The sequence below is a fragment of the Dendrobates tinctorius genome, unplaced genomic scaffold, assembly GCF_039654945.1.
Source record: "Dendrobates tinctorius isolate UK_male_01 unplaced genomic scaffold, ASM3965494v1 ptg000155l, whole genome shotgun sequence".
Taxonomy (NCBI): domain Eukaryota; kingdom Metazoa; phylum Chordata; class Amphibia; order Anura; family Dendrobatidae; genus Dendrobates; species Dendrobates tinctorius.
This window is the reverse complement of record NW_027361822.1, coordinates 1,809,172-1,836,513: the sequence shown is the minus strand read 5'-3', so window position 1 is coordinate 1,836,513 and position 27,342 is coordinate 1,809,172. Positions and strand designations below refer to the sequence as shown.

The 27,342-nt window shown below is 45.8% G+C and overlaps 1 protein-coding gene across 1 annotated transcript in view; it reads left to right on the top strand.

Annotated features, from left to right (window-relative positions):
* Positions 1–14,469, top strand: part of LOC141051165 (uncharacterized) — a 28,620-nt gene extending 14,151 nt beyond the window's left edge. The window contains exon 8 of the mRNA XM_073548029.1: positions 12,497–14,469. Within this exon, the coding sequence (XP_073404130.1) occupies positions 12,497–13,377 (881 nt within the window). The 3' untranslated portion in view covers positions 13,378–14,469. The remainder of the gene's footprint in view (positions 1–12,496) is intronic.
* The last annotated feature ends 12,873 nt before the right edge of the window (positions 14,470–27,342 follow it).

The following is a 27,342-nucleotide window of genomic DNA, read 5'->3' as shown; positions in this document are numbered from 1 at the left end:
AGGAGAAGAATCAGTACGGAGAACTGACAACGGTGGAGAGCTCGACCAGGGGACTGATAAGAGACAGTCAGGGAGGTGGCCCTGACACACAGAACCGCAGGACAGACGAGGCCCCGGGGGAACCAATTGGACGACGACCTCGGACTGGTGAAGCGCTGGTGGTAGATAGGCCTAGGGCAGCCCCAGCGAAAGAGCCGCAAGGAACGTCACTACGACTGAAGAAAGGTGCAGGTACCCGGGCCTGAATACAGAGAGCTGTGAAGGTGCTGCGGTGTATGGCTACGGTCGTCAGGAGGACGGCCTATAAACTCGGACCTGTTGTACCCGAAAATCTGCCTCCGTCTCGTCTGTGTGCGGTAAGCAGTGGGCCACCCCCCAATCTGGGCCCCTACTACACCTGCATAAAACCAGGGGAAGAGTCTTGAGGAGATCATTTGCATATTCCCATTGCCTTCTGGGATAAGTGAAGAGTCTCCGCGAGCTCAACGATCACTGGGTTTTGGCTGGCGCGAATTTTGGCTCATCTTTCATCCTTCAATATGGAAGAGGCCAGGAGCCATTTGCTGAGCTGCATTTCTTGCTACATGTTCACAGACTTACCAGTGGAAAAGCCAAACTTCACATGCCAGAAATGCAAGCTTGTGTCCCTGTTGGAGGAAAAGTTGCAAAGTCTCGAAGAGAGGTTAGCTACGTTGAAGATCATTAAGGAAGGCGAAGAGTTCTTAGAGCAGAATTATCTCTTCATGTTACAGAAAGAGAAGAAATTCGAAGTGCACCTGAAGAAACAGAGGAATGGAGACACGTGACCCAGAGAAGCAGGAGGATCAGGAGGCAGTCAGCACCCATACTCCTCAGGAACCAGTACCAGGCTCTCACGCAGGAAACCAATGAAGAAATACATCAGGATAAGACTTTGCCCACAAACAGCAACCTTGTACGCCTTCAGAGTCCTCCTGGATGGAGAAAGAAAAATGTTGTGAAGAAGAAACGGAGAGTGGTGGTCATGGGGGATTCCCTGTTGAGAGGAACAGAGGCCGCTATCTGCAGACCGGATATAACTTCAAGAGAAATGTGCTGTCTTCCAGGTGCAAAAATTAAAGATGTGTCTGACAGGATATCAGGACTCTTCAGACCTACAGATGACTACCCATTCCTGCTACTACATGTGGGGACAAATGACACCGCAAGAAACGACCTGGAAACCATCTGCAGAGACTTTGAAGATTTAGGCAAGAAAGTGAAAGAACTGGGAGCGCAGGTGGTCTTCTCTTCCATCCTCCCAGTGGATGGCCATGGAACAAGGAGGTGGAATAAGATTCTGCAGGTGAACAACTGGCTACGTCGATGGTGCCGTCAGCAACGATTTGGATTTCTGGATCACGGAGTGAGTTACCTTTACAATGGACTACTTGCTAGAGATGGGGTGCACCTTACGAAGACTGGAAAACATGTATTTGGAAGTCGTCTTGCTACACTTGTAAGGAGAGCTTTAAACTAGAACAACATGGGAAGGGAAGCAAAAGACCAGAAAAAGCCATACACCTGACAAATGCTATTGAGAACTCTGCTATTAGAAGTGGAAAGGAAGAACAAAGACAAAAGAATCTAATTAATAAAAATATTGGAGAAAGAGAAACCAATCACAAATTAAAATGTTTCTATACTAATGCACAAAGCATGGGCAACAAACAAGGAGAATTGGAACTACTAACGCAGGAGAAGAAATATGATGTCATTGGAATCACTGGGGGACAATACACATGATTGGAATACAAGACTAGAAGGATACAACTTATTTGCAAGAAACAGACTTGATAAACGAGGAGGAGGTGTCGCATTGTATGTTAGAATCGCGTATATCTGCACAGAGATTGAAGCTTCAGAGACTGGGAGTTCTGTGGAAACTGTTTGGGTAAGAATACAAGGACAGAACAATGGAAAGGACACCATTGTAGGCATTTACTACAGGCCGCCTGTGCAAGCTGAAGATATGGATGAACTCTTTATGCATCAAATGGCCAAGTTCTCCCAAAAATATGACATAGTTGTCATGGGAGATTTCAACTATCCAGACATTTGTTGGGAATCTCTCTCAGGCAAAACTAACAGGTCAAGGAAATTCTTATCCTCTCTTGCTGACAACTTTATCTTCCAAAAGGTAGGGGAGAAAACAAGGGGAACTGCTACCTTGGATCTAATCCTTATAAACAGGGAGGAAATGGTTGAGGAGGTAAAAGTGGCTGGGACCCTAGGAGGTAGCGACCATGCTATTTTAGAATTTTGGATAACTAGAGGAGGAAGACCTGTGAAGACTCAGACGTCAAGGTTAGATTTCAGAAAGGCAGATTTTAAGGGATTCAGAAAGAGAATTGGAGGGATCCAACGGCTGGATATCCTTAAAGACAAAAATGTCCAGGAAGGATGGGAAATCTTGAAAAATGAAATTCTCAAAGCACAATTGTTAACAATTCCGAAAAGAGGGAAGAATAGGAAGCATTTAAGGAAGCCAGGATGGATGAACACAGAACTTAAGCACATGCTAAAAAGGAAGAAAAAAATGTTTATAAAATGGAAAGAGGGAGGCATATCTAAAGAAGAATAAAATGCTGTCTGCAGAACCTGCAGGGCACAAATCAGATTAGCTAAAGCTGACAATGAATTGAGGCTTGCAAGAGATGTCAAAAGCAATAATAAAGGATTTGGGGGATATGTCAAAAGTAAAAGAAAAGTCAAAGATGCTATAGGATTTTTACAGGATGAAAATGATGAAATGGTAAGACAGGATGTTGAGAAGGCCGAACTTTTAAATTCCTATTTTGCATCTGTTTTCTCTCAGAAAGGAAATGTAACATCAACTGTTCTTCACTGTCCTATTAAGGGAATAGAAGAATCCAGGATATCTATAAACAGAAAGATAGTGAGGAAACACTTAGCTAACCTAAATGAATTCAAGTCTCCAGGTCCAGATGAATTACACCCCAGAGTACTGAAGGAGATAGCAGAAGAAATTTTTGAACCCCTCTCCATAATCTTTGAAAATTCTTGGAGAACAGGAGAAGTCCCAGAAGACTGGAGAAGAGCAAATGCTGTTCCTATCTTCAAAAAGGGGAAGAAGGTGGACCCAGGCAACTATAGGCCAGTGAGTCTGACTTCTATACCAGGAAAGATCTTTGAACAAATTATTAAACAACATGTATGTCAGTACCTGGATAAGAATGAAGTGATTTAAAAGAGTCAGCATGGGTTTGTAACTAATAAGTCATGTCAGACTAACTTAATTTCCTTCTATGATGGAATCACTGATTGGGTGGATCAAGGAAATGCTGTAGATATAGTATATCTTGACTTCAGCAAAGCATTTGACAAAGTCTCTCATACAATCCTTATTGAAAAAATGACTAAGTATGGAATGGACAAGGCAACTGTTAGGTGGATTCATAACTGGCTTAGTGATCGGACCCAAAGAGTGGTCGTAAATGGCTGCACATCCAGTTGGAAGAATGTCTCAAGTGGGGTACCACAGGGCTCTGTCCTGGTCCCTGTATTGTTCAACATCTTTATCAACGATTTAGATGAAGGAATTGAGGGTAAACTGATTAAATTTGCTGATGACACAAAGCTAGGAGGGATAGCTAATACTAGAGAAGAGAGAGAGAGGATTCAAGAAGATATAAATATACTGGAGAAGTGGGCAGCAACTAACAGAATGGTTTTTAACAGGGAAAAATGCAAAGTACTACATCTGGGCAATAAAAATGAAAAAAGCATATACAGAATGGGAGGAATAGGCCTAAGCAACAGCACATGTGAAAAAGACTTGGGTATACTAATAGATCACAGACTGAATATGAGTCAACAGTGTGATGCAGCAGCAAAAAAAGCAAATGCAATTCTAGGATGTATTAACAGAAGCATACAGTCTAGATCACGTGAAGTCATTATTTCCCTCTACTCCTCTATAGTCAGACCTCATCTGGAATATTGTGTCCAGTTTTGGGCACCACATTTTAAAAAAGACATCAACAAACTGGAGCAAGTTCAGAAAAGAGCAACCAGAATGGTGACCGGTCTTCAAACCCTGTCTTATGAGGAAAGGTTGCAGGATTTGGGATTGTTTAGTTTGCAAAAGAGAAGACTGAGAGGAGACTTAATAGCTGTCTACAAATATCTAAAGGGCTGTCACATTGTAGACGGATCAACTTTATTCTCATTTGCACAAGGAAAGACTAGAAGCAATGGGATGAAACTGAATGGGAGGAGACACAGATTAGATATTAGAAAAAACTTTTTGACAGAGTGATCAATGAGTGGAACAAGCTGCCACGAGAAGTGGTGAGATCTCCTTCAATGGAAGTCTTCAAACAGAGGCTGGACAGACATCTGACTGGGATGATTTAGCGAATCCTGCTTTGAGCAGGGGGTTGGACCAGATGGCCCAGGAGGTCCCTTCCAACTCTACGATTCTATGATTCTATGATATATTTATACTGTACATTGTAATAAGATCACCTTTAAGCCTTTGATTTTTCAAACTAAATAACCCCAAGTTTAATAACCTGTCTTGGCTTTGCAGACCCCCCAGTTCCCTAATAACCTTGGTCGCTCTTCTTTGCACCCGCTCCAGTTCAGCTATGTCTTTCTTATACACCGGAGACCAGAACTGTACACAGTATTCTAAGTGTGGTCACACTAGTGACTTATATAGAGGTAAAATTATGTTCTCCTCATGAGCATCTATGCCTCTTTTAATGCATCCCATTATTTTATTTGCCTTCGCAGCAGCTGCCTGACACTGGCCACTAAATGTGAGTTTGTCGTCCACCCATACACCCAGGTCTTTTTCAGTGACAGTTTTGCCCAGTGTTTTACAACTAAGCGCATAATTATACATCTTGTTTGTTCTACCCAAGTGCATGACCTTACATTTATCCCCATTAAAGCTCATTTGCCATTTATCAGCCCAAGCTTCTAGTTTACATAAATCCTCCTGTAATATAAAATTGTCCTCCTCTGTACTGATTACCCTGCAGAGTTTAGTGTCATCTGCAAATATTGAAATTCTACTCTCTATGCCCCCCACAAGGTCATTAATAAATATGTTAAAAAGAGGCGGGCCCAATACTGACCCCTGTGGTACCCCTCTGCTAACCGTGACCCAGTCCGAGTGTGCTCCATTAATAACTACCCTTTGTTTCCTATCCCTGAGCCAGCTCATAACCCACATACACATATTTTCCCCTATCCCCATTTTTCTCATTTTATGTATCAACCTCTTGTGTGGCACCGTATCAAAAGCTTTTGAAAAGTCCATGTTTACCACTTCCACTGCATTTCCTTGGTCCAGTTCGGAACTTACCTCTTCATAAAAGCTTATCAGATTAGTCTGACAGGAACGGTCCCTTGTAAACCCATATTGATATTGGGTCATGAGGTTATTCTTCTTCAGATACTCCAGTATAGTATCTCTTAGGCTAACTTCACACATCAGGTTTTCGTCGTTAGGCGCGATTCGGCGTCGTGCCGGAGCGCCGGATCCGGCAAATATTTCGTAAAACCGGATGTGACGGATCCGTTTTTCTGCCGGATCCATCTTGTTCTTGACAGACAAAACCGGATCCGTCTCATCCGGTTAATCCGTTTTTTGTTCCGTTTTTTGACGGATTACGCCGGATCCGGTTTTTAAAATTGACCCTTGTGGCCTTCCGAACGGGATTGGCTACTGAAAAACTATATATAGCGTGTTCCTACAGCCCTTCTTTGACAGGTTGTAGAGGAGAAAGTGCAGGTTGGAGAGAAGAGCAAGTTACTGGCGAAGATGGATGTTGTGATTGGAAATATTTTGAAGAATTTGGCGGATTTTACAGCGGAGACGAATAGTTTGAGGGTGATTGTTCTGGAGAAGGAGAGAGCGAGACAGCAGCGCATCAGGCATCGTAGACGACGTTTGTGGATCCACCCCATCACAGCCAAGAGAATGACGCGTGGGGTCTATTCTACACTCTGCATGGACCTTAGACGAAACCCGGATAAATTTTTTGGATATGTTCGGATGAAAATGGAGAATTTTGATTACTTGGTGGAGCGCATTGCACACCTCATAAGAAAAGCGGACACCTATTGCCGCTTCTCTGTTTCACCCGCAGAGCGTCTGATGGTGACTTTAAGGTAAGCCACATTTATTGGATGTGCTCGCATCAGAGCACACTTTCACTGCAATCTTGTTGGTGGTAGTTTGTATCTCCAAGTGTTATAGCTGAGTTTTGGTATGTAATGCTGTGATTTTAAACTAATTGATTGTTTTTTAATTCCCCACAGATTTCTTGCAACTGGAGAATCCCTTTCGTCACTGCATTTCCAGTACAGACTAGGGATTTCCACCATATCTGGAATAGTGAAGTACACATGCCGTGCACTGTGGGACTCCTTAGCTGAAGAGTTTTTACCAGAGCCCACAACAGAGAGGTGGATTGAAATTTCAGAAAAGTTTCAACAGATATGTCAGTTTCCGAACTGCTTGGGCGCTGTGGACGGGAAACATATCCGCATTGTAAAGCCAGCTGGATCGGGATCTGAATATTTCAATTACAAGAAATATTTTTCCATTGTCCTCATGGCCATCGCTGACGCGGAATACAAATTTATTGCTGTTGATATCGGGGCCTATGGCCGCTCCAATGACTCTCAAGTTTTCAAACTGTCTGCCATGGGGCGTAAACTGTATGGAAACACCTTCCAGTTCCCACCCCCTAGACCGCTGCCGCAAACATCTGGTCCACCTATGCCATTTGTCTGTGTAGGGGATGAAGCCTTCCAGCTGTCAGAACACCTTTTGAAACCGCAGAGGATTGTCAAGAACAAAGCGCATTTTTAATTACCGCCTCACAAGAGCAAGAAGAATGGTTGAATGTACCTTTGGTATTCCGACAGCCAAATGGCGGGTTCTATTGACTGCGATCAACCTCAAGACAGAAACTGTGGACGAGGTGATCAAAGCTTGCGTGGTACTCCACAATTTTGTTATCTGCAAGGAACCCATTTCCATTGAGGACACCTCTGAAGAAACCACCTTGCAAGATTACCATGACATTACCACTAGAAGTTCTGTGACGGTTTCAGTAATGAGGGACAATTTTGCACTATACTTTGTCACCTCAAGGCAGAGTACACTGGCAGGATGACAGAGTGTGAAAGATTTGTGCCCTTAACCAAACTTGTGTACCTTCTGTACCAACAGTATATACCTTTGCCAACCAAAGTTGGCTATCTTGTCATGGTCTTACTATTTTTAGCTTTAGGCCACAGGTGTGTACCTGGTTGTGTTTTATGCAAAGTATTTCACATTGTAACAAAAGTTGTGTACATTGTTAGGAAATCACCAACAATAAACACAACTTTTTAGGTGAAATACTTTGCTTCAAACACAACCAGGAACACAACTGTGGCAAAAAGGTAAAATGTACCCACAGTTATATACCTGGTTTTGAATACCTTTTTACCTTTGAAATACCCTGTATTTAACCTTTTTTTTTTAAACATAGTTCGCCGCAGAAAGAAATGACAGACAACCATTGTGAAACGATAATTTAACTTTTATTTAAAAAATTTTTTTTTGTAAAATGTTTTTAATGTGCAAAAAACTTTTTTAATAAAGGTTTTAAAACCAATAGGCATTTTTATTAAAAAACACATTACAAATCTGTGTAGTGTGGGGTGGAAATACTGCTGGAGGGGCTGCGGGACACTTCGACACTGGGAGTGTGGAGAGAGGACTGGGATCGTGGTGGGGAAGGAACAGTTAGAGGTGAAGGTGTGGAAAAAGCTACAGAATGGGTGGACATGTGGGAGGCAGAAGAGGTGGTGGGCAGTGGAGTGGAGGGTTGGGCAGGGACTGTAGGAGCAGATGATGTTGATGGCAAGTTGTATGGGGAAGGAGTTTGGTACGGAGAAGGAGTTTGGTACAGGGCAGGTTGCTGGAAGTGTGGAGATGTCTGGTACTGGGGAGGTTGCTGGTACTGGGGAGGTTGCTGGTACTGGGGAGGTGGCTGGTGCTGGGGAGGTGGCTGGTGCTGTGGAGGTGGATGGTATGTAATAGGAGGGGGAGGATGGAAAGTGGCTGGAGGGGGTGCAGGTGGAGGAACTACTGTGGTGGGAGGAGGAGGTTGGGAGGTAACGTGCTGGAGAGCACCGTGGCATGAATGCATTACATGCATCTGCTGGGTAGGAGAGAGCGTTTCCATGAGCTCCACAACAGACCTGAAAAAGGTGTGGTTTGGCGAAGATCTTGCTTCTGAATGCATGGTTTGCAGAAGTGTCTTCACCTCCAGAATGCTGGAGTTGATCTGCTGAAAGCCAGCGGAGATTTGCTCTGACAAGACTTTTAGACAGTTCTGGAAAGATGCATTCAGATGCAAGAACTCTGGCGCATAACTCTTTTCCTGACCCCTCTGCCGCTGCCGCCCAGTACCCGCAGGTGTACTAGAGGTGGCAGGGGCAGAAGGGTGGGGTAAAGGGAAAGCGATCTCCTCACCAGCAGCTTCATGTAATGTAGGCGGCCACGATGCTCCTGTGCTGGTGGATGGGACAGATGGGTCGAATGTGTGGGAAGGCTGGGAAGGTGCAGATGTACCGGGGCGGTCGAAGTGTTCCTCGGTGCCGGTCTCCTCAGGGATCGCCTCAGAAGGGTCCAATCGTGCAGGCTCCCGAGTGCTGCTCACCGTGCTGTGGAATAAAGAGAAAAAAAAACAATTAAAATAGTGACATGGTATGGCCCTGGCTGAAAAAAAAAGTTACATATAAACATTTTTTTTCACATGTGCTGTGTAATATTTACCTTCTGGTGACCATTGTTTCCCGGAGGAACGACAGGGCTTGTGCGTACTTGTACTTGCTCCTGCGTCCTCCAGATCCACTCGGGGCCCGCATCTCTTTATTGCGCTCCTCTTGAAACGATCCCTCACAGACAGCCACTGCTTCACAATTCTGTCCCCTGAAATGAGAAAGGAGTGGTTAGTATACAACATCAGTGTTTCCCAAACTCCAGTCCTCATGGTCCCCAGGGGTCATGTTTTCAGGATTTCCATAGTAAATGGAAATCCTGAACACATGATCCGTGGGGACCACGAGGAGTGGAGTTCGGGAAACACTGGTTTACATCAAGCAACCGGTACTGTATATACTTACGCTCTTTAATCTGGGCCCGAGCATCGAGGTCCTCCCAGCGGTCCACAAGGAGCGAACAGATTTCCTCCCAGAGTCGTCGGGTAACGATAAGGTCAGCATGGCGGCGGTCAGCCATATTCCATAGCGGCTCCCTTTCTCTGACGAGATCGATGAGGTGGTCCACATCAATCCCTCCATCCTCACCGTCAGAGTCGGGAGCACGCTGTGAAGGCTGTTAAAGAAAAAGACAAAAATAACATAATTAGCCTCCACAAAAGAAATGAAATAAAAAGTGCAAAAAAACAAAGCAAAAATATTTATACTTACATGCTGGTGACCGCCGCGTTGCTGTCGCCGACGACCCTGGGAGGCACTGCGAGGACCTCTTGGCCGAGCACCAGATTGGGAAGACTAGAGAAGAAAACAAAAAATGTTATATCTTTGGATGTAGGCATTTGTTTGCTGTGTGTGGTCTGCAGAACATTGTTTTCTATGTGTTGTGTGTAGTGTGATGTTGTGTTTCTGCGTTTGATGCAAAAAACTTACCAATTGTGAGCCCACTCCAGGAGTCTGTCCACCCCTTCCTTCTTCTTCTGGGAGCTCCTCTTCATCTTGTGATTCCTGTTTTGAAATAAAAGGCAATGAATAGACATATATTACAGAGATGATGGATTTTGGAAATAAAAACTTACCGTCAAACGCTGACGATGCGAGGGAGGGCTCCCAGAAGAAGATGTGCTGTCTTCCTGCTGGCCAGACTCCATGCCTGTGGGTGGTGTTACTGCTGCTGCCAGTGCTGCCACTGTTGCTGCTGCTGCATCTCTTGGGCGGCTGTTGAATAAAAAGAAACAAAGGGCCAATGAATATCTTGATATTCCATGGCCCTAGTTTGGAGGAATGGGGGATTTGATAATTACCATCTCTCATCTGCTGCTGGACTCCCCTCCCGTTGTTCAGCATGCTGCTCCATTTGGGGTGGTGGTGGTGCTGATGGTGCTGCTGCAGTGGTCTCCTGCGCCTGGTTGCTGTCTTGGGTGGCATGTTGGGTGTGGCTGAGGGTCCCACTGTCATGCTTTTATATATGTGTCTTGTGGGCAGAGCTACTGAGCATGCTCAGACCAAAAAACCCGGATCCGGCTGTCGCCGGATCCAGCGCATTGCGGCGCTCATAGGCTTTCATTGTGTGAAAAAGCCGGACACACCGGATCCGGCGTGTCCGGCTTTTTCGCCGGAGACAAAAAATGTTACAGCAGCCGTTTTTTCCAGACACCGGATCGCGACACATTGCCGGATCCGGCGAAAACCGGATGAAACGCATGGCCATCCGGCTCGATCCGGCTCTAATGCAAGTCAATGGGGGGAAACCGGATCCGGCATTGCATTACGTCGGATCCGGTTTTTGTCAAAAGCGCCGGATCGTGCCTGATGGCGAAAACCTGATGTGTGAAAGAGGCCTTAGAAAACCCTCCAGGATTTTACCCACAGTTGAGGTTAAGCTTACTGGCATATAATTTCCAAGTTCTGTTTTTGTCCCCTTTTTGAATATTGTCACCACATTTGCTATACGCCAGTCCTGTGGTACAGATCCTGTTATTATGGAATCTTTAAAGATTAAAAATAATGGTCTATCTATGACTGTACTTAATTCCTGCAGTACTCGGGGGTGGATTTTTTGTTGGTTGATCTTTTGTGTCTCCTCTCAACATTTCACTAAATAACAATAATAATAATAAAAATGTTTATATAGCGCCAACATATTCCACAGCGCTTTACAGTTTAACAGTTTCAAAACACAAGTCATAAGTAACAACATTAAGAATACAATAAAGCAAAATAAGACGAAGTAAGATGAAATAAGATGACCGTGAGAGCTTACAATCTACATTGAGGTGGGGGAGATACAGAGTACAGGGGTGTATTTACAATGGTGTATTTATAATGATGGTCCAGCCATCTTGAGGGAGTGAAAGATGAATGGAGATAGTGAATGGGCTACACACGCACCCTTACACATAGAATGACTTTGATTAGTGAACGTGATAAGCTGCTCTGAACAAATGTGTTTTGAGGGAGCGCCTAAAACTGTGCAAATTGTGGTTAGTCCTAATTTCTTGGGGTAGAGCATTCCAGAGGATAGGAGCTGCACGGGAGAAGTCTTGGAGTTGGGAGTGGGAGGTACGGATTAGTGCAGAGGTTAGTCGAAAGTCGTTTGCGGAGTGCAGCGATCGGCTAGGCCGATAGACAGAAATGAGGGAGGAGATGTAGGGGGGTGCCGCACCGTTGAGAGCTTTGTGGGTGAGAACAAGTAATTTGAATTGGATCCTATAATGAATGGGCAGCAAGTGTAAAGACTGACGAAGAGCGGACACGTCCGAGTACCGGTTAGCCAGATGGACAACCCTGGCTGCTGCATTAAGTATGGACTGGAGAGGGAATAGTCGAGTGATGGGGAGGCCAATTAATAGAGCGTTGCAGTAATCCAGCCGGGAGTGGATCATTGCTACAGTGAGGGTTTTTGTCGTTTCCTTGGTGAGAAAAGGGCGGATTCTAGAGATGTTCTTTAGGTGTAAGCGGCAAGAGCGGGCAAGAGATTGTATATGGGATGTGAAGGAGAGATTGGTGTCAAACATAACACCCAGACAGCGCGCCTGCTGCCGGGGTGTTATTGTGCTGCCACACACAGAGAGGGAAATGTCCGATTTAGGGAGGTTAGTAGATGGCGGGAGCAGAAGAAGTTCAGTTTTGGAGAGGTTGAGTTTCAGATAGAGAGTGGACATGATGTTGGAGACTGCGGACAGACAGTCACTTGCGTTCTGTAGTACAGAGGGGGTAAGGTTGGGGAATGACGTGTATAGTTGTGTGTCATCAGCATAAAGATGGTACTGAAAGCCAAATCTGCTGATGGTCTGTCCAACTGGGGCTGTGTAGAGAGAGAAGAGAAGGGGGCCAAGGACTGAGCCCTGAGGTACCCCGACAGCAAGAGGAAGAGGAGATGAAGTGGAGCAAATATAAATAGATGACTCATATTTTTCAAAAAATTGGTAAACTAAAACATGGACCTCTGAAGTAGTTCGCTCCAACAGTGAAGCTAATAACAAAAAGAGCAAAATCTGGTGGCTTAACATCAGATTCTGTTAGTCCTTGCTTTTAGGCTTAATCTTGCCACCACTGTCTTAAATAGGTTGTCCGGCCTTAGGGTACAAGCGGGCTTGGTCAATGGAATTTTAATAAGCGATGCTGCACACATCTAGTCCCAATGTGTCTGGAGGTATACACATCCCGGCGCCAACACCAGAGAATTCTCACAGCATGTAGTGTGCACGTTATATAATTTCAGTATACTCTTATTGTAAAATAATACATTTGGTTTTATTATTGGCAGATAACTGTACCAGGAGCTCAGAGAGACATTTGATACATTCAGATTTGAAAGCAGATGATCATGGTATCATGCCAGATACATGTGAAGATCATGTCTTTATCCCAGATATATCACCAGCCTATCACAGTAAAGATCTACCATCTGATCCTTTTAAACAGGTCTTATTTTATGATTCCTCACAGACTGATAAGAAGAAGAAAAGTAAAAGAAGGGATGGGGAACATCAAAGAAGTCACACAGGGGAGAAGCTATATTCATGTTCTGAGTGTGGTAAATGTTTTTCTAGGAAATTAACTCTTGTTAAGCATGTAAGAAGTCACACAGGGGAGAAGCCATTTTTATGTTCAGAATGTGGGAAAGGTTTTACACAGAAATACCATCTTGTCATACATCAGAGAATCCATACAGGAGAAAAGCCATTTTCATGTTCTGGGTGTGGAAAATATTTTACAGATAAGTCAAGTCTTATCGTTCATCAGAGAATTCACTCAAAGGAGAAGGCATATTCATGCTCAGAATGTGGAAAATGCTTTTCAGGGCGGTCAAGTCTTGTAATGCATCATAGAACTCACACAGGGGAGATGCCATATTCATGCTTTGAATGTGGGAAATGTTTTACACAGAAATTCCATCTTGTCACACATCAGAGAATTCACACAGGAGAGAAGCCATTTTCATGTTCCAAATGTGAGAGATGTTTTATAGCAAAAGCATATCTTGTTGCACATCTGAGAACTCACACAGTGAAGCCATATTCATGTTCAGAATGTGGGAAATGTTTTCGCCACAAAACACATAATAAACATCAGAAAACTCACACAAAAAAGAAACCATAGTCAAGTTCATAATATGGGAAATGTTTTAACAGAAATACATCAAAAAGTTGAAAAAGATAGAAGCCATTTTCATGTTATGAATGTGAAAAATGTTTTACAGAGAAATCAAATTTTGTTACACATCGAAGAGGAGGGGAGAAGCCAGTTTGTTTTTTTAAAACTTTATTAACAGCTTCACGACCCAGCCTTTTTTCAACCTTTCTGACCCAGCAAATTTTTACAATTCTCACTGGTCCATTTATGAGATACCGTATTTCTGGGACCATAAGACACACTTTTTTCCTCTAAATATGGGAGGAAAGTGTTGGTGCGTCTTATGGTCCAAATGTAACATGTGGGGAGGGGGGCAGCTGCGGAGTGGGATCGCACGCACAGGAGGCAGGAAAATGATCCCTCTGCAGGAATCCGGTGCTGGGGAAACCAGTGGTCCCAATGATTAAAGTGAAGTAAATATTCATTAGCCGCTTCCCAGCCACCTGTCAACGCCGAGCAGTGGGCGGGGAGCAGCAAATTAATATTTCTTCACTTAAACAGCGGACCCTCATGGTTTCCCCAGCGCCAGATTCCTGCAGCGGCTGGGGAGATCGTGTGTCCGGTGGAGGAGGGGGTAGGAGCAGGGTGCCGCAGAGGGATCGCCGCATACCTGACAGCACAGCCCGGGCTCCTGCTGATGGTGAGTGTTTGGTATAGGATCTGTGGTGAGGACATGAAGAGGGCGGGCTGAAGCATAACATGACCGCACAAAGCCCTCCCTATTCATGATGTCATCACAGGTCCTACTATTCCCGTCAGCTTGTATGGCTCCCTATACGGCGCTTCCATTTTCACATCAATGAGTCTAATCTCCAGGCTGCTCCTTCTTGTCACATCAGAGGAATTGGTTTGGCTATCCGTTTAAATTTGTTTTATTCATAGGTTTTACTGCTTTTTTGGTCACTCAGTGGACCAGCTCATTGGGCTTGCAACTGTTACATCATTGTACTTTGGGACATTCTTTTTGTTCCTTGTTCTTATGTTTAGCTACACATATGGTGCTGTGAATAGGTATATGCAGTCTTGATTACCGTATTTAAACACAAATGATTGGTTTCACTGATGTTTCAAGCATTTTGTGCTTTTTACATATGACATGCATTTGTTTTTTGTCTACAGCCTTATAGTGATGAATTCAATGCTGTGTGGGATTCAGTGTGGGTTAGGGCTGGCTGGGGGGCCTGCACTGCCTGTACAAGTAAGAATTAATTAAAAGGTTAGTAACTACAACACATAAAAAAGCACTCTGCCACTCCTGTGGTGAACTATAACTCCCAGAGTGCCATAGGATCTGCAGGACATGCTGGGAGTTATAGCTCTCCCATGGGATCTTAAAGCAGCACTCCAGTGTTATTCGTCAGTGCTGGATTGGTGCTTTAAATATAAGCTCTGTGCCCCCATTCATTCACATTTTTTGCTTGGGTGCGTCTGACAAATACGGTAATAACTCTGGAAGGCTTCAACAGATCCCACTAATTCTGATAATGTTTTCTCATGACATATTGTGCTTTTTGATGGCAGTAAAATTTCTATGATATGACTTGCGCTTACTTGTGAAAATGGAAATTTGACGAAAATTTTGAAAAATGTTCCAACTTTTAATTTTTATGCCCTTAAATCAGAAAGTCATATTACACAAAATAGTTAATAAATAACATTTCCCACATGTCTACTTTACATCTGCGCAATTTTGGAACCAAACATTATTTTTGTTAGGACTTTATAAGGGTTAAAAGTTGACCAGCGATTTCTAATTTTTTCAACAAATTTTACAAAACCATTTTTTTTACGGACCACATCACATTTGAAGTCACTTTGAGGGGTGTACATGAAAGAAAAAACTCAAAAGTGACACCATTCTAAAAACTGCACCCCTCGAGTTGCTCAAAACTACATTCAAGAAGTTTATTAACTCTTCAGGGGCTTCACAGGAATTTTTGGAATGTGGAAGGAAAAAATAAACATTTACTTTTCTTTCACAACAATTTTCATTTATACCTATTTTTTTCACTTTTTCAAGGGTAACAGGAGAAAATGGACCATACATTTTGTTGTGCAATTTCTCCTGAGCATGCCGATACTCCATATGTGGGGAAAATCTACTGTTTGGGCGCACGACAGGGATCGGAAGGGAAGGAGCGCCGTTTGACTTTTTGAATCTAAAATTTGATGGAATAATTAGCGGACTCCATGTGGTGTTTGAAGAGCCCCTGATGTGCCTAAACAGTGGAAATCCCCCACAAGTGACACCATTTTGGAAACTTGACCCCTAAGGGAACTTATCCAGATGTGTATTGAGCACCTTGAATCCACAGGTGCTTCATGGAAGTTTATAGCAAAGAGCCGTGGAAATAAAGAAATCACATTTTTCCCAAATAAATATTTTTTAGCTCCATATTTTGCATTTTTATAAGGGTAACAGGAGAAATTGCTCCATACAATTTGTTGTGCCGTTTCTCCTGAGTACGTTGATACCCCATATGTGGGGGAAAACCCCTGTTTGGGCACACGGCAGGGCTTTTTATTGCAAAAACTCATCACCACATTTTGAGAGCTATAATTTTTCCATATTTTGGCCCACTGAGTCATGTGAGGTCTTGTTTTTTGCGGGACAAGCTGATGGTTTATTGGTAAATTTTTGGGCACGTCACATTTTTTGATGGCTTTCTATTCCGATTTTTGGGAGACAGAATGAACAAAAACCAGCAATTCTGTAATTGTTTTTTTTTTTTTTTATATCGTTCCGCGTGTGGTAAAATTAGTAAAGCAGCTTTGTTCTTTGGGTCAGTACAATTACAGCGATACCTCATTTATATAATTTGTTTATGTTTTGGCGCTTTTACACAATAAAAACTATTTTGTAGAAAAAATTATTTTGCATCGCTTTATTCTGCGAGCTATAACTTTTTTATTTTTTCCATGCAAAGAGAAGAGGTCGCACTCATCGAGATTGAAGTTTCACTGATTTATTGACATATCAAAAACATGTCAACGGGTCAAAACTGTTTTGACCCGTTGAAGCGCTCGAGCAGCGCGAAACGGCCGTTGTCAGCCTACTTTGCACTCCTTGAAGTCACACGGTAACAGCGGTGCCGTCCGCTTTTTATCTTGAGTTTTGTTTTTTATTTTTTCACTGATAACGTATGGCGGCTCGATTTTTGCAGGACATTTTTTGCAGGACAAGATGACATTTTCAGTGGTACCATTTTTATTTACATCTGTCTTTTTGATCACGGTTTATTGTACTTTTTGCTTTTGCCTCATTTTTTATTTTCTTTTTACGGTGTTCACTAAAGGGGTTAACTAGTGGGATAGTTTCATAGAGCGGATCGTTACGGACGAGGCGATACCAAATATATGTACTTTTATTGTTTTTTTTTTATTTACATAAATAAATGTATTTATTGGTAAAATTATTTATTTGTTTTTTCTTTATTTGGGGATTTTTAAAAAAAATATTTTTACACATTATAATATATATTTTTTAACTTTATTACATTGTCCCAATATGGGACATCTATATATATAATCGTCTTATCATGTCTGTCTGTAACCGAAATCCCGCGTCGCCGATTGGTCGCGGCCGCCAGGCTGCGACCAATCAGCGACAGGCGCAGCTGTTTGTAACGGTAAGCTGCGCCTGTCGCTGCCTGGTTGCGGTCGCCAGGCCACGACCAATCAGCGACAGGTGCAGTCGGGCGCAGCGCTCAATCGGGGGTAGGGCTTATTAATCTGTAAAAAAGAGAAATAAAATTAAAAAAAGGTTATACTCACCTTCCGACGGCCTCCGATCTCCTTTCCACGCGCCCGGCCTCGTGGTCCCAATAATGCTTTGCGCCTTAGACCGGAGATGACGTCACTCTCGCGAGAGCGCGACGTCATCAGCGGTGTTTCGCACAAAGCATTACTGGGACCGGAAGATGCCGGGAGTGTGGAGTGGAGATCGCGGGCCATCGGAAGATGAGTATATAACTATTTTTTATTTTAACAGAGACCATGCATACCAGCAAAGGGGGGGGGGACCATGCATACCAGGAAAGGGGAGTGAGGGGACCATGCGTACCAGGAAAGGGGGGTGAGGGGGACCATGCATACCAGGAAAGGGGGATGAAGGGGACCATGCATACTAGGATAGGGGGGTGAGGGGGACCATACATACCAGCAAAGGGGGGTGAGGGGACCATGCATACCAGGAAAGGGGGGTGAGGGTCACCATGCATACCAGGATAGGGGGGTGAGGGGACCATGTATACCATGAAAGGTGGGTGACGGGACCATGCATACCAGGAAAGGGGGGTGAGGGGGACCATGCATACCAGGAAAGGGGGGTGAAGGGACCATGCTTACCAGGAAAGAGGGGTGAGAGGACCATGAATACCAGGATTGGGGGGTGAGAGGACCATGCATTCCAGGATTGGAGGGTGAGGGGACCATTCTTACCAGGATTGGGGGGTGAGGGGTACCATGCATATCAGGATTGGGGGGTGAGAGGACCATACATATCTGGATTGGTGAGTGAGGGGACCATGCATATCTTGATTGGTGGGTGAGGGCACCATGCATACCAGGATTGGGGTGTGAGAGGACCATGCATATCCGGATTGGGGGGTGCATTATTGCATTATTACTAAAACTTCATAAATAAACTACATACATATTCTAGAATACAAGATGCGTTAGAATCGGGCCACCATCTAGTTACTATATAATGTCAGATCGCTGATCTGACACTTAGCTCTGCTGAGTATCAGATCAGCGATCTGACAGGCAGGGAAGGATGCTTCTCAGGTCCTGCTCTTAGCAGGCACTGAAAAGCTACCTCCCTGCAGGACCCCGCGGCCATCTTGGTGCCGGAGGGTCTCCATGGACACCATCAGAATAACGGGATCGCATCGCGTTATTCTGATGGAAGTGCTCAAGGAGTCCCCTCCCTGTGCTATGCTTCTCTGTGCCGCTGTCACTACTGACGGCGTCATCAGAGGGGTTAAATGCCCACGATCGGTGCTAGCCCCAATCGTGGGCGTTGCTGCGGGGTGTCAGCTGTCATATACAGCTGACACCCGATCGCCACAGCACTGTCATGTCGGACGCTGTTCACACCACAGCATCCGGCAGGCAGAGGTAGTTCCACCTCCAGCCACTATAGCCTCAGTGGCGCCGGCCTGATCTTCAGGCTCTCGGGGGTTAATCCTGCTGGAGACCAGGTTGGATGGTTAGTCACGCCCACGGTCTTTAAATAGTCATGCTGGCCTATGGGCGTCGCCGATTATAGCTTGTGTTTCATACCAAGTGGTTCCGGTCTGGAGTGGAGGTGTTCAAGAGAGAGAGATTCATATCTGGTGTCGTATGATCCGTCGTTATCCTTTCTCCTTCCCATATTTGTGTTTAGTTGTGCCCTGTTCACATTACTGTTTATTCCTGTGTGTGTGCGGCGCAGTGCAGTTTAAGTTCTCCCTGTCTGTCATTATTTGTGTGGGAGCTTTGGTGGTGACTTCTCACTGGGTGGAGGGTGGAGGGTTAAGTGCAGGGCTGAGCAGGAGATAAGGAAAGGTCGGAGGCTCAGGCATTTGCACCTTCAGCAAAAACCCTGGGTTGAGGGTCAGACAGGGTTTCCCCTAGTAAAGGGACACCACAGGGGCCCCGGGTATTTCAGCTTTAGTTGAACTAAGCCCCCGTGACATTATAATCGGCCCACATTTTTTCAGGAGTCCATGGATCCATTAGATTCCATAACCCGCCAGTTGGCGGCGCTGTCCATACAGGTCTCCGAGTTGAATGGGGCAGTTCAGCAGCAGGGCCTGGTAGTAGCAAAGGTGCAAACGGCATCTGCAGGTATCGGTGCAGAGCCGAAGTTTCCGATGCCAGAACGATTTTCAGGCGATCGCAGCAAATTTGTCGTATTTCGGGAGGCCTGCAAATTATACTTCCGCATGCGGCCAATATCCTCAGGTAATGAGGCCCAGCGAGTAGGGCTGGTGTTGTCATTACTGAGTGGTGACCCCCAAGCATGGGCATTTTCCTTACCACCTGACTCTGCTACATTTCATTCGGTCGATAATGTTTTTTCTGCCCTCGGGCTCATTTACGATGACCCTGACCGACTGGCTCTAGCGGAATCTAAAATCCGCGCCCTCCGCCAGGGGGAGCGCTTGGCAGAAGACTATTGTTCGGAATTTCGCCGCTGGGCTGTAGACACACAGTGGAATGACCCAGCACTGCGGAGCCAGTTTATTCATGGGGTATCAGGGAGGGTGAAACAAGCCCTCTTGATGTATGAGACTCCGGCATCATTGGAGTCTGCCATGAGTTTGGTGATACGTATTGATCGCCGTTTTCGTCAGGGGGCACAGGAGACGCTACCTCTGGGGGAAAACAGAGGTGCAGGTGTGGTTGAAGTAGATGAGTCCCCTGAACCTATGCAGATTGCTGGCGTGGCACAGGTTCAGCCTCGCGCTCCGGGAGTCCGGAAGTCCGGAGCATGTTTCTACTGTGGTAAAGGAGGTCATTATGTTAACGTTTGCCCGGTACTACCTAAGAGGGTCACACCGGCGGAAAACTGTTAAGCTCAGAGGGTATGGAGGAGACCCAACTGAGCGTATGCATATCCTCCATGATGGTGTCTCAATGTATGCTCCCTGCCAGGGTTATTGTCGCCGGCAGAGAGCTACCTATATCAGTGTTTGTGGATAGCGGTTCCGCCACCAATCTCATAGATGAGGAGTTTGCACACACCGCCGGGTTTAAGATTGAAAGACTTCCTCACCCCATACAGGTGGTGACCATTAATGCTGTTCCCCTCCCTCAAGGGGAGATTACTGAGTTTGTGGCAGAGGTGAAACTCCACATTGGGGTCCTACATTCTGAGTCGGTTACATGTAGGGTCCTCCGTAATCTCCCAGCTCAAATGGTCCTGGGTTTTCCATGGCTGTCCAGGCACAACCCGGTAATTGATTGGAAAACTCAGGACATAGTACAATGGAGTGGTTTCTGCCAAGACAATTGCTTGGCCACATGTGTGTCCACCGTGACGCCCAGCCTGCCGGAGGCTTTGCAGGATTTCGCGGATGTTTTCTCTGAGAAGGGTTGCTCAGAACTGCCTCCACATAGAGCCTATGACTGTGCTATTAGGTTAAAACCCGGGGCCAAATTACCTAAGGCCAGGATGTTTAATATTTCTGGTCCTGAGAGACAAGCTCTGAAAGACTACATCGCGGAGAGTCTGAGCAAAGGTCACATCCGGCCTTCGTCCTCGCCTGTAGCCGCGGGGTTTTTCTTCATTAAGAAGAAAGATGGGGGGTTACGCCCGTGTCTGGATTTCCGAGAGTTAAACCAGATTACTATCCGTGATCCCTACCCAATGCCGTTGATCCCGGATTTGTTCAACCAGGTAGCGGGGGCAAAATGGTTTTCCAAGCTGGACCTCAGGGGGGCGTATAACCTCATAAGGGTCCGTCAGGGGGATGAGTGGAAGACGGCGTTTAACACTCCTGAGGGTCATTTTGAGAGTCTGGTTATGCCGTTTGGGTTGACCACCGCGCCATGCCGTTTTCCAACATTTTATTAATGATGTCTTTGCTCATGTCCTGGGGAGATTTGTGATTGTATACCTGGATGATATCCTCATTTATTCCAGCGATCGGGACACTCATTTGCAGCATGTTAGGCAGGTGTTACAGTTGCTCCGGGAGAACCAGCTCTATGCTAAGCTGGAAAAATGTTTATTTTTTGTCCAGGAGTTGCCCTTTTTGGGATATATTGTGTCCGCAGCTGGTTTTAAAATGGACACCGCTAAGGTGCAAGCGGTGTTGCAATGGGAGAGGCCGGAGAGTCTGAAAGCACTCCAGCGGTTCCTTGGGTTTGCGAATTATTATAGGAAATTTATAAAACACTTTTCGACTGTCGCCAAACCGCTCACGGACATGACAAAAAAGGGTGCCGATCTGGCGAACTGGCCTGAGGTGGCTATACGTGCATTTGAGCGTCTGAAGAATAGTTTTGCTTCAGCCCCCATTCTGGTGCAACCAGACGTGTCTAAACCTTTTGTGGTAGAGGTTGATGCGTCGGAGGTGGGAGTGGGGGCAGTACTGTCTCAAGGCTCGTCCTTGAGCGAGATGCATCCATGCGCCTACTTCTCCAAGAAGTTGTCGCCGGCCGAACGGAATTATGATATCGGCAACAGGGAGTTGTTGGCCATCAAACTGGCTTTTGAGGAATGGCGACACTTCTTGGAGGGGGCGGCTCACCAGGTCACAGTTATCACCGACCATAAGAATCTGCTCTACCTGGAGTCGGCCAAGCGTCTGTCTCCTAGGCAGGCTCGCTGGGCATTGTTTTTTACTCGTTTCAATTTTCTTGTGACGTACCATCCCGGGGCTAAGAACACCAAGGCGGATGCTTTGTCTAGGTGTTTTCCGGGGGGAGAACCTCGGGAAGAGCCGGTACCCATCCTCCAGAAAGGGGTAGTGGTCTCGGCTCTCACGACTGAGGTAGAGGCGGAGATTGCCGAGGCCCAAGAGGAGGTACCACCAGGACTTCCCGCCAACAAATCATTTGTACCCCTGCATCTTCGGCCTAAGGTGTTGAAGGAACACCACGATTCGGTACTGGCTGGTCACCCAGGGGTGAAGGGCACCTTAGAGCTGGTATCGCGTCGTTTCTGGTGGCCCAAAATCCGGCAGGACGTGGTCTCGTACGTGACAGCTTGCATCACGTGCGCTAGGGCTAAGTCACCCCGAACCCGTCCTGCTGGCACGCTACAGCCTCTGGGGGTACCCAATAGGCCATGGACAGAAATCTCCATGGATTTTATCACTGACTTGCCAGCCTCGGCAGGGAACACGGTCATCCTGGTGGTGGTTGACCGTTTTTCAAAGATGGCGCATTTTGTGGCGTTGTCCTCTTTGCCCAATGCTAAGACGTTGGCTCAGGTATTTGTGAAGGAGGTGGTCAGACTCCACGGAGTACCGTCTGACATAGCATCTGATAGGGGTACGCAATTTGTGGCGAGGTTTTGGAGAGCTTTTTGCTCAAGGTTGGGGATCAAGTTGTCACATTCATCGGCGTTTCATCCACAGTCTAATGGACAAACTGAGCGCATGAACCAAAATCTAGAACAGTATTTACGATGCTTTGTGTCCGACAACCAGGAGGAGTGGTCTACTTTCCTTCCTCTGGCCGAATTCGCATTAAATAATCACCGCCAAGAGTCATCAGGAGAGTCTCCATTCTTTTGTGTGTACGGTCAACATCCTCAGTTTTGTACCTTACGTCAGGGTGACTCCGGGGGTGTCCCGGAGGAGGATCAGCTAGGAGCCCAATTGTCATCAGTCTGGAGGCGGGTGAAACAGCGTTTGTTGAGCATGAGTGCCAGGTACAAACGGGTGGCTGACAGTAGACGCGTGCCAGGTCCGGACCTGTGTGTGGGTGAATGGGTGTGGTTAGCTACGAAGAACATAAAACTCAAAATCCCTTCTTTAAAACTGGGTCCAAGGTTTATTGGGCCTTTTAGGATTTCTGCCATCATTAACCCAGTAGCTTATCGGTTGGAACTTCCCGCGGTGTACAAGATACACAACGTGTTTCACAGGGCTTTATTGAAAAAGGTGGTAGGCTTGGTGGACACGACGCCGATGCCACCTCCAGTCATGGTGGATGGCGAGTTAGAGTTCGAGGTCGCCAAGGTAGTGGACTCTCGAGTAGTACGCCGTACTCTTCAGTATTTGGTGCACTGGCGGGGGTATGGTCCAGAGGAGAGGTCTTGGGTTCCAGCCTCAGACATACATGCGGATCGGCTGGTCAGTTCTTTTCACCGTCGTCATCCGGACAAGCCGGGTCCTATGAGTCTTGAGGGCCCTGGGGTCCCTCGTAGAAGACGGGGTACTGTCATGTCGGACGCTGTTCACACCACAGCATCCGGCAGGCAGAGGTAGTTCCACCTCCAGCCACTATAGCCTCAGTGGCGCCGGCCTGATCTTCAGGCTCTCGGGGGTTAATCCTGCTGGAGACCAGGTTGGATGGTTAGTCACGCCCACGGTCTTTAAATAGTCATGCTGGCCTATGGGCGTCGCCGATTATAGCTTGTGTTTCATACCAAGTGGTTCCGGTCTGGAGTGGAGGTGTTCAAGAGAGAGAGATTCATATCTGGTGTCGTATGATCCGTCGTTATCCTTTCTCCTTCCCATATTTGTGTTTAGTTGTGCCCTGTTCACATTACTGTTTATTCCTGTGTGTGTGCGGCGCAGTGCAGTTTAAGTTCTCCCTGTCTGTCATTATTTGTGTGGGAGCTTTGGTGGTGACTTCTCACTGGGTGGAGGGTGGAGGGTTAAGTGCAGGGCTGAGCAGGAGATAAGGAAAGGTCGGAGGCTCAGGCATTTGCACCTTCAGCAAAAACCCTGGGTTGAGGGTCAGACAGGGTTTCCCCTAGTAAAGGGACACCACAGGGGCCCCGGGTATTTCAGCTTTAGTTGAACTAAGCCCCGTGACAAGCACTCAGCGTGAGGCTGCGGTGATTGGGCCGCCGTACTAGTACTGCTTTGGCCAGAAATGCAGTTCCCGCAGAGCAGTACTAGTACAGTGAAGGTTGTGATGGGGTTAACAAATTTTATAAGAAAAAGTACAGCAGTCACTGTCTTCAAGTGAAAGCAATATAGATCAATTGATTATTAGGAAATGCATGCAGCTATCAGTCACTGGAAAGCGAGCAGTATTCAAATAACTTGCCTATAAATCAATCATGTATAAAGTATTTCACATTTATACATGCAGTGTAATTAGTGTCGGACTGGGGTGCCAAGAGCCCAACAGTAACCAACTCCAGGACCCCACTTTTCAGCTACATGCGATAGTGACATTATCCTCAATGACACGTATATAACAATGAACTGGTAGATTGTTAAATTAATAAGATGCCGCCTTTCTCTGTACATAGTGATTCAAGAATATTGTGCCAAGTACTGCTCAAATAAGTCCACAGGGGCCCGCCGGAGGATTCTCCTGTTTTGCTGTGGGCCAGTCCAAGCCGGAGTGTAATAACATGTTAAATGGTTTGTCCGATGTTACTCTCTTCTGTCCGATATCACATCGGTTGTGAAGAAACGTTGTTATACGTGATCAAAACAGTTGCCCAGTCAACCATCCTATGCCCAGCTTTTCTTATTTTATTAACAGCATGTCCTAAAATTAGATGAAACAACTGAGCATTAGATGGTGGTTTTGGCAAATGTCTATGTACACAGCATCCTCTACCCACTCCTGATATCGGATTAGGTGGGAGAGGTGGTCTGATAATGCCATTAGTTTAATATTAAGCGTTTCAAAACTTATGTCCTTGTGCTTAGTGCTTTATTCATTAGATGGTAAAATATTTCCTTAGAACCTGTGGCGTGAATATACATAACTGCATACTTACCGTATTTTTTTAGATTATAAGACGCTCTGGACTATAAGACGCACCCCAAATTTTCAGGAGAAAAATAGACTAAATTTTTTTTTTTAATAAATTGGTGGTTCTTCTTAGGCTGAGTTCACACGTGGCTTTTTTTCGTGTTTCCGCGGCGGTTTTAACTGCGCCATTTTGCCGCGAAAAATAAGCATCCCATGCATTCCTATGGGATTCCGCAATGCTGTGCTAATGCTGTGGTTTTTACCGCGGCAGAATCGCTTCACGGTAAAAAAACGCAGCATGCTCATTAATTTTGCGGAATCGCGGCGATCCCGCACCCATAGGAATGCATTGTTCCGCTTACTTCCCGCATGTGGCTGTGCACACCATGCGAAAAGTAAGCAGAACAATTGCGGATGGTACCCACGGTCCGGAGGAGAGGAGACTGTCCTCCGGGCTTTGGGTACCATATCCCTGTAAAAAATAGAATTTAAAATAAAAAATGGTGTTATTCTTACCTTCCGACGTCCCGCGCAGCCTTCCCGCCTCTCTCCACGCTCTTGTTCCCAGTAATCCTTTGCGAAAATGCCCGCGATGGCGTCCGTTCTCGCGGGATTGCGAAGTCTTGCGGTCATTAGCGCGACGTCATCGCGAATGACCGCGAGACACCGCGATCCCGCGAGAACGGACGTCATCGCGGGCATTTTCGCAAAGGATTACTGGGAACGGGAGCGTGGAGAGAGGCGGGAAGGCTGCGCGGGACATCGGAAGGTAAGAATAACACCATTTTTTCTTTTCTTTTATTATTTTTTACATTTTATCTTTTACTACTGATGCTGCATAGGCGGCCTCAGTAGTAAAAAGTTGGTCACACTTGTCAAACACTATGTTTGACGAGTGTGACCAACCTGTCACTCAGTTCTCCAAGCGATGCTACAGATCGCTTGGAAAACGCTAGCATTTTGCAAGCTAATTACGCTTGCAAAATGCTAGTTTTTCCGCGGGAATTTAAAATGCGATTTTCCCGCAGAATGGAATTCCAGAACTCTCGCGGTAATTTCCACGAGAGTTCCGCTACGTGTGAACTTAGCCTTATAATCCATGAGTCTTATTGCTTATCGGGGTGGTGGTTGCAGTGAAGCAGGGTCCTAGGGTCGCTGCTGGAAGAGTGGGGTGATGCTGCAGGCTGAGATGAGGGGGTGTTCCGATGTGCAGAGCTCTGCTGTGGGTGTCCGGTGCTTCTGCAAGGGTGTCTGGCGGTGCTGTCTGGTGCTGCTTCGAGTGTCTCCGGTGCTGCTGTGGGTGCCCGGCGGTGCTACGGGGGTGTCCGGTGCTGCGAGGGTGTCTGGCGCTGCTGCCTGGTGCTGCTGCGGGTGTCTCCAGTGCTGCGGGGGCTCTGCCAACATTTAGTGAAAGGCCAGAGCCCACGCAGTTCCATGAGTACCCGCAGCACTGCCGGGCACCCCCTCATCCCAGCCTGCGGTCTGCAGCAACGGTACCAGTAAGGTATATCTGCATTATAAGACGCACCTCCATTTTCCCCCCAAATTTGGGGAAAAAAAGTGCGTCTTATAATCCGAAAAATACGATACTTAGTATGGTTAAGAAAATTTTGTTAGAAAATTCATCCGTGGAATAAAAGACGCTGTAAAGTAAGGGAAGGGGTAAAACTATAATGTATGAACCAAACTGCCCTAAAAGGGTATATTTTCCCTTGTATACCCAAGTGTCGATCAGGCTGGATTGACACTCAGATCAATATTTTTATTCATTTACGTCATTTTTTTTTAATTCTCTGTAATCACATAAACCCTTTTTGAAACCATGAATGTTTCCTATTGTGACCAGGTCCTGAGGTAGACTAAGCGCAAATTAATAGTTCTCAAGGTAAAGAACTCCTGTCGCCTCTGGACATTGAACCTTTTATTTCTCTAGATGAAGAACCTGCCCCTTGTCTATTAAATAGGTTTTATGCTAAAAACTTTTTTGTGCTTTTTGTGTTTTTTTTTATATGGTAAAGGGAATCTGTCAGCAGGATTTCACACCCCAATCTATTTATATGTGCATGTAGCGCTTTCAAAAACGAGCTCTATATTGCATTTACCTTGGCAATTTTTTCATCCATAACTGAGAAATCAGTATTTGAATTGCTATGATAATGATGCTAAAGAGTTCTATGTAGATCTGAAGCTTCAGTCACTCCAGCTCTACGCCCAGCCCACCACCGTCTCCTCCTTCTTGACTGACAGCCTCTATGCTATGTGACTTTAGGCAAAGGAGCCATCAGTTAAGCAGTAGAAGGCGGCATTGTGCTGGGAATAGATCTGGAGTGACAGAGGCTTCAGATCTACAAATAGTCCTTCAGCCTCAATCCGAGTAATTTGCAGGAACAAGCATGTTCAATTTTTTTCTGATCGACTCATCACTAGTTAGGAGGTACACAGCAACAATGTAGCAGACCGGGGTATGTCGGTAGGCACATAGTGGCAATGTACCACAACTGGGAATGTCGGTAGGCACACAGTGACATGTCACAGAGTTGGGAATGTGAG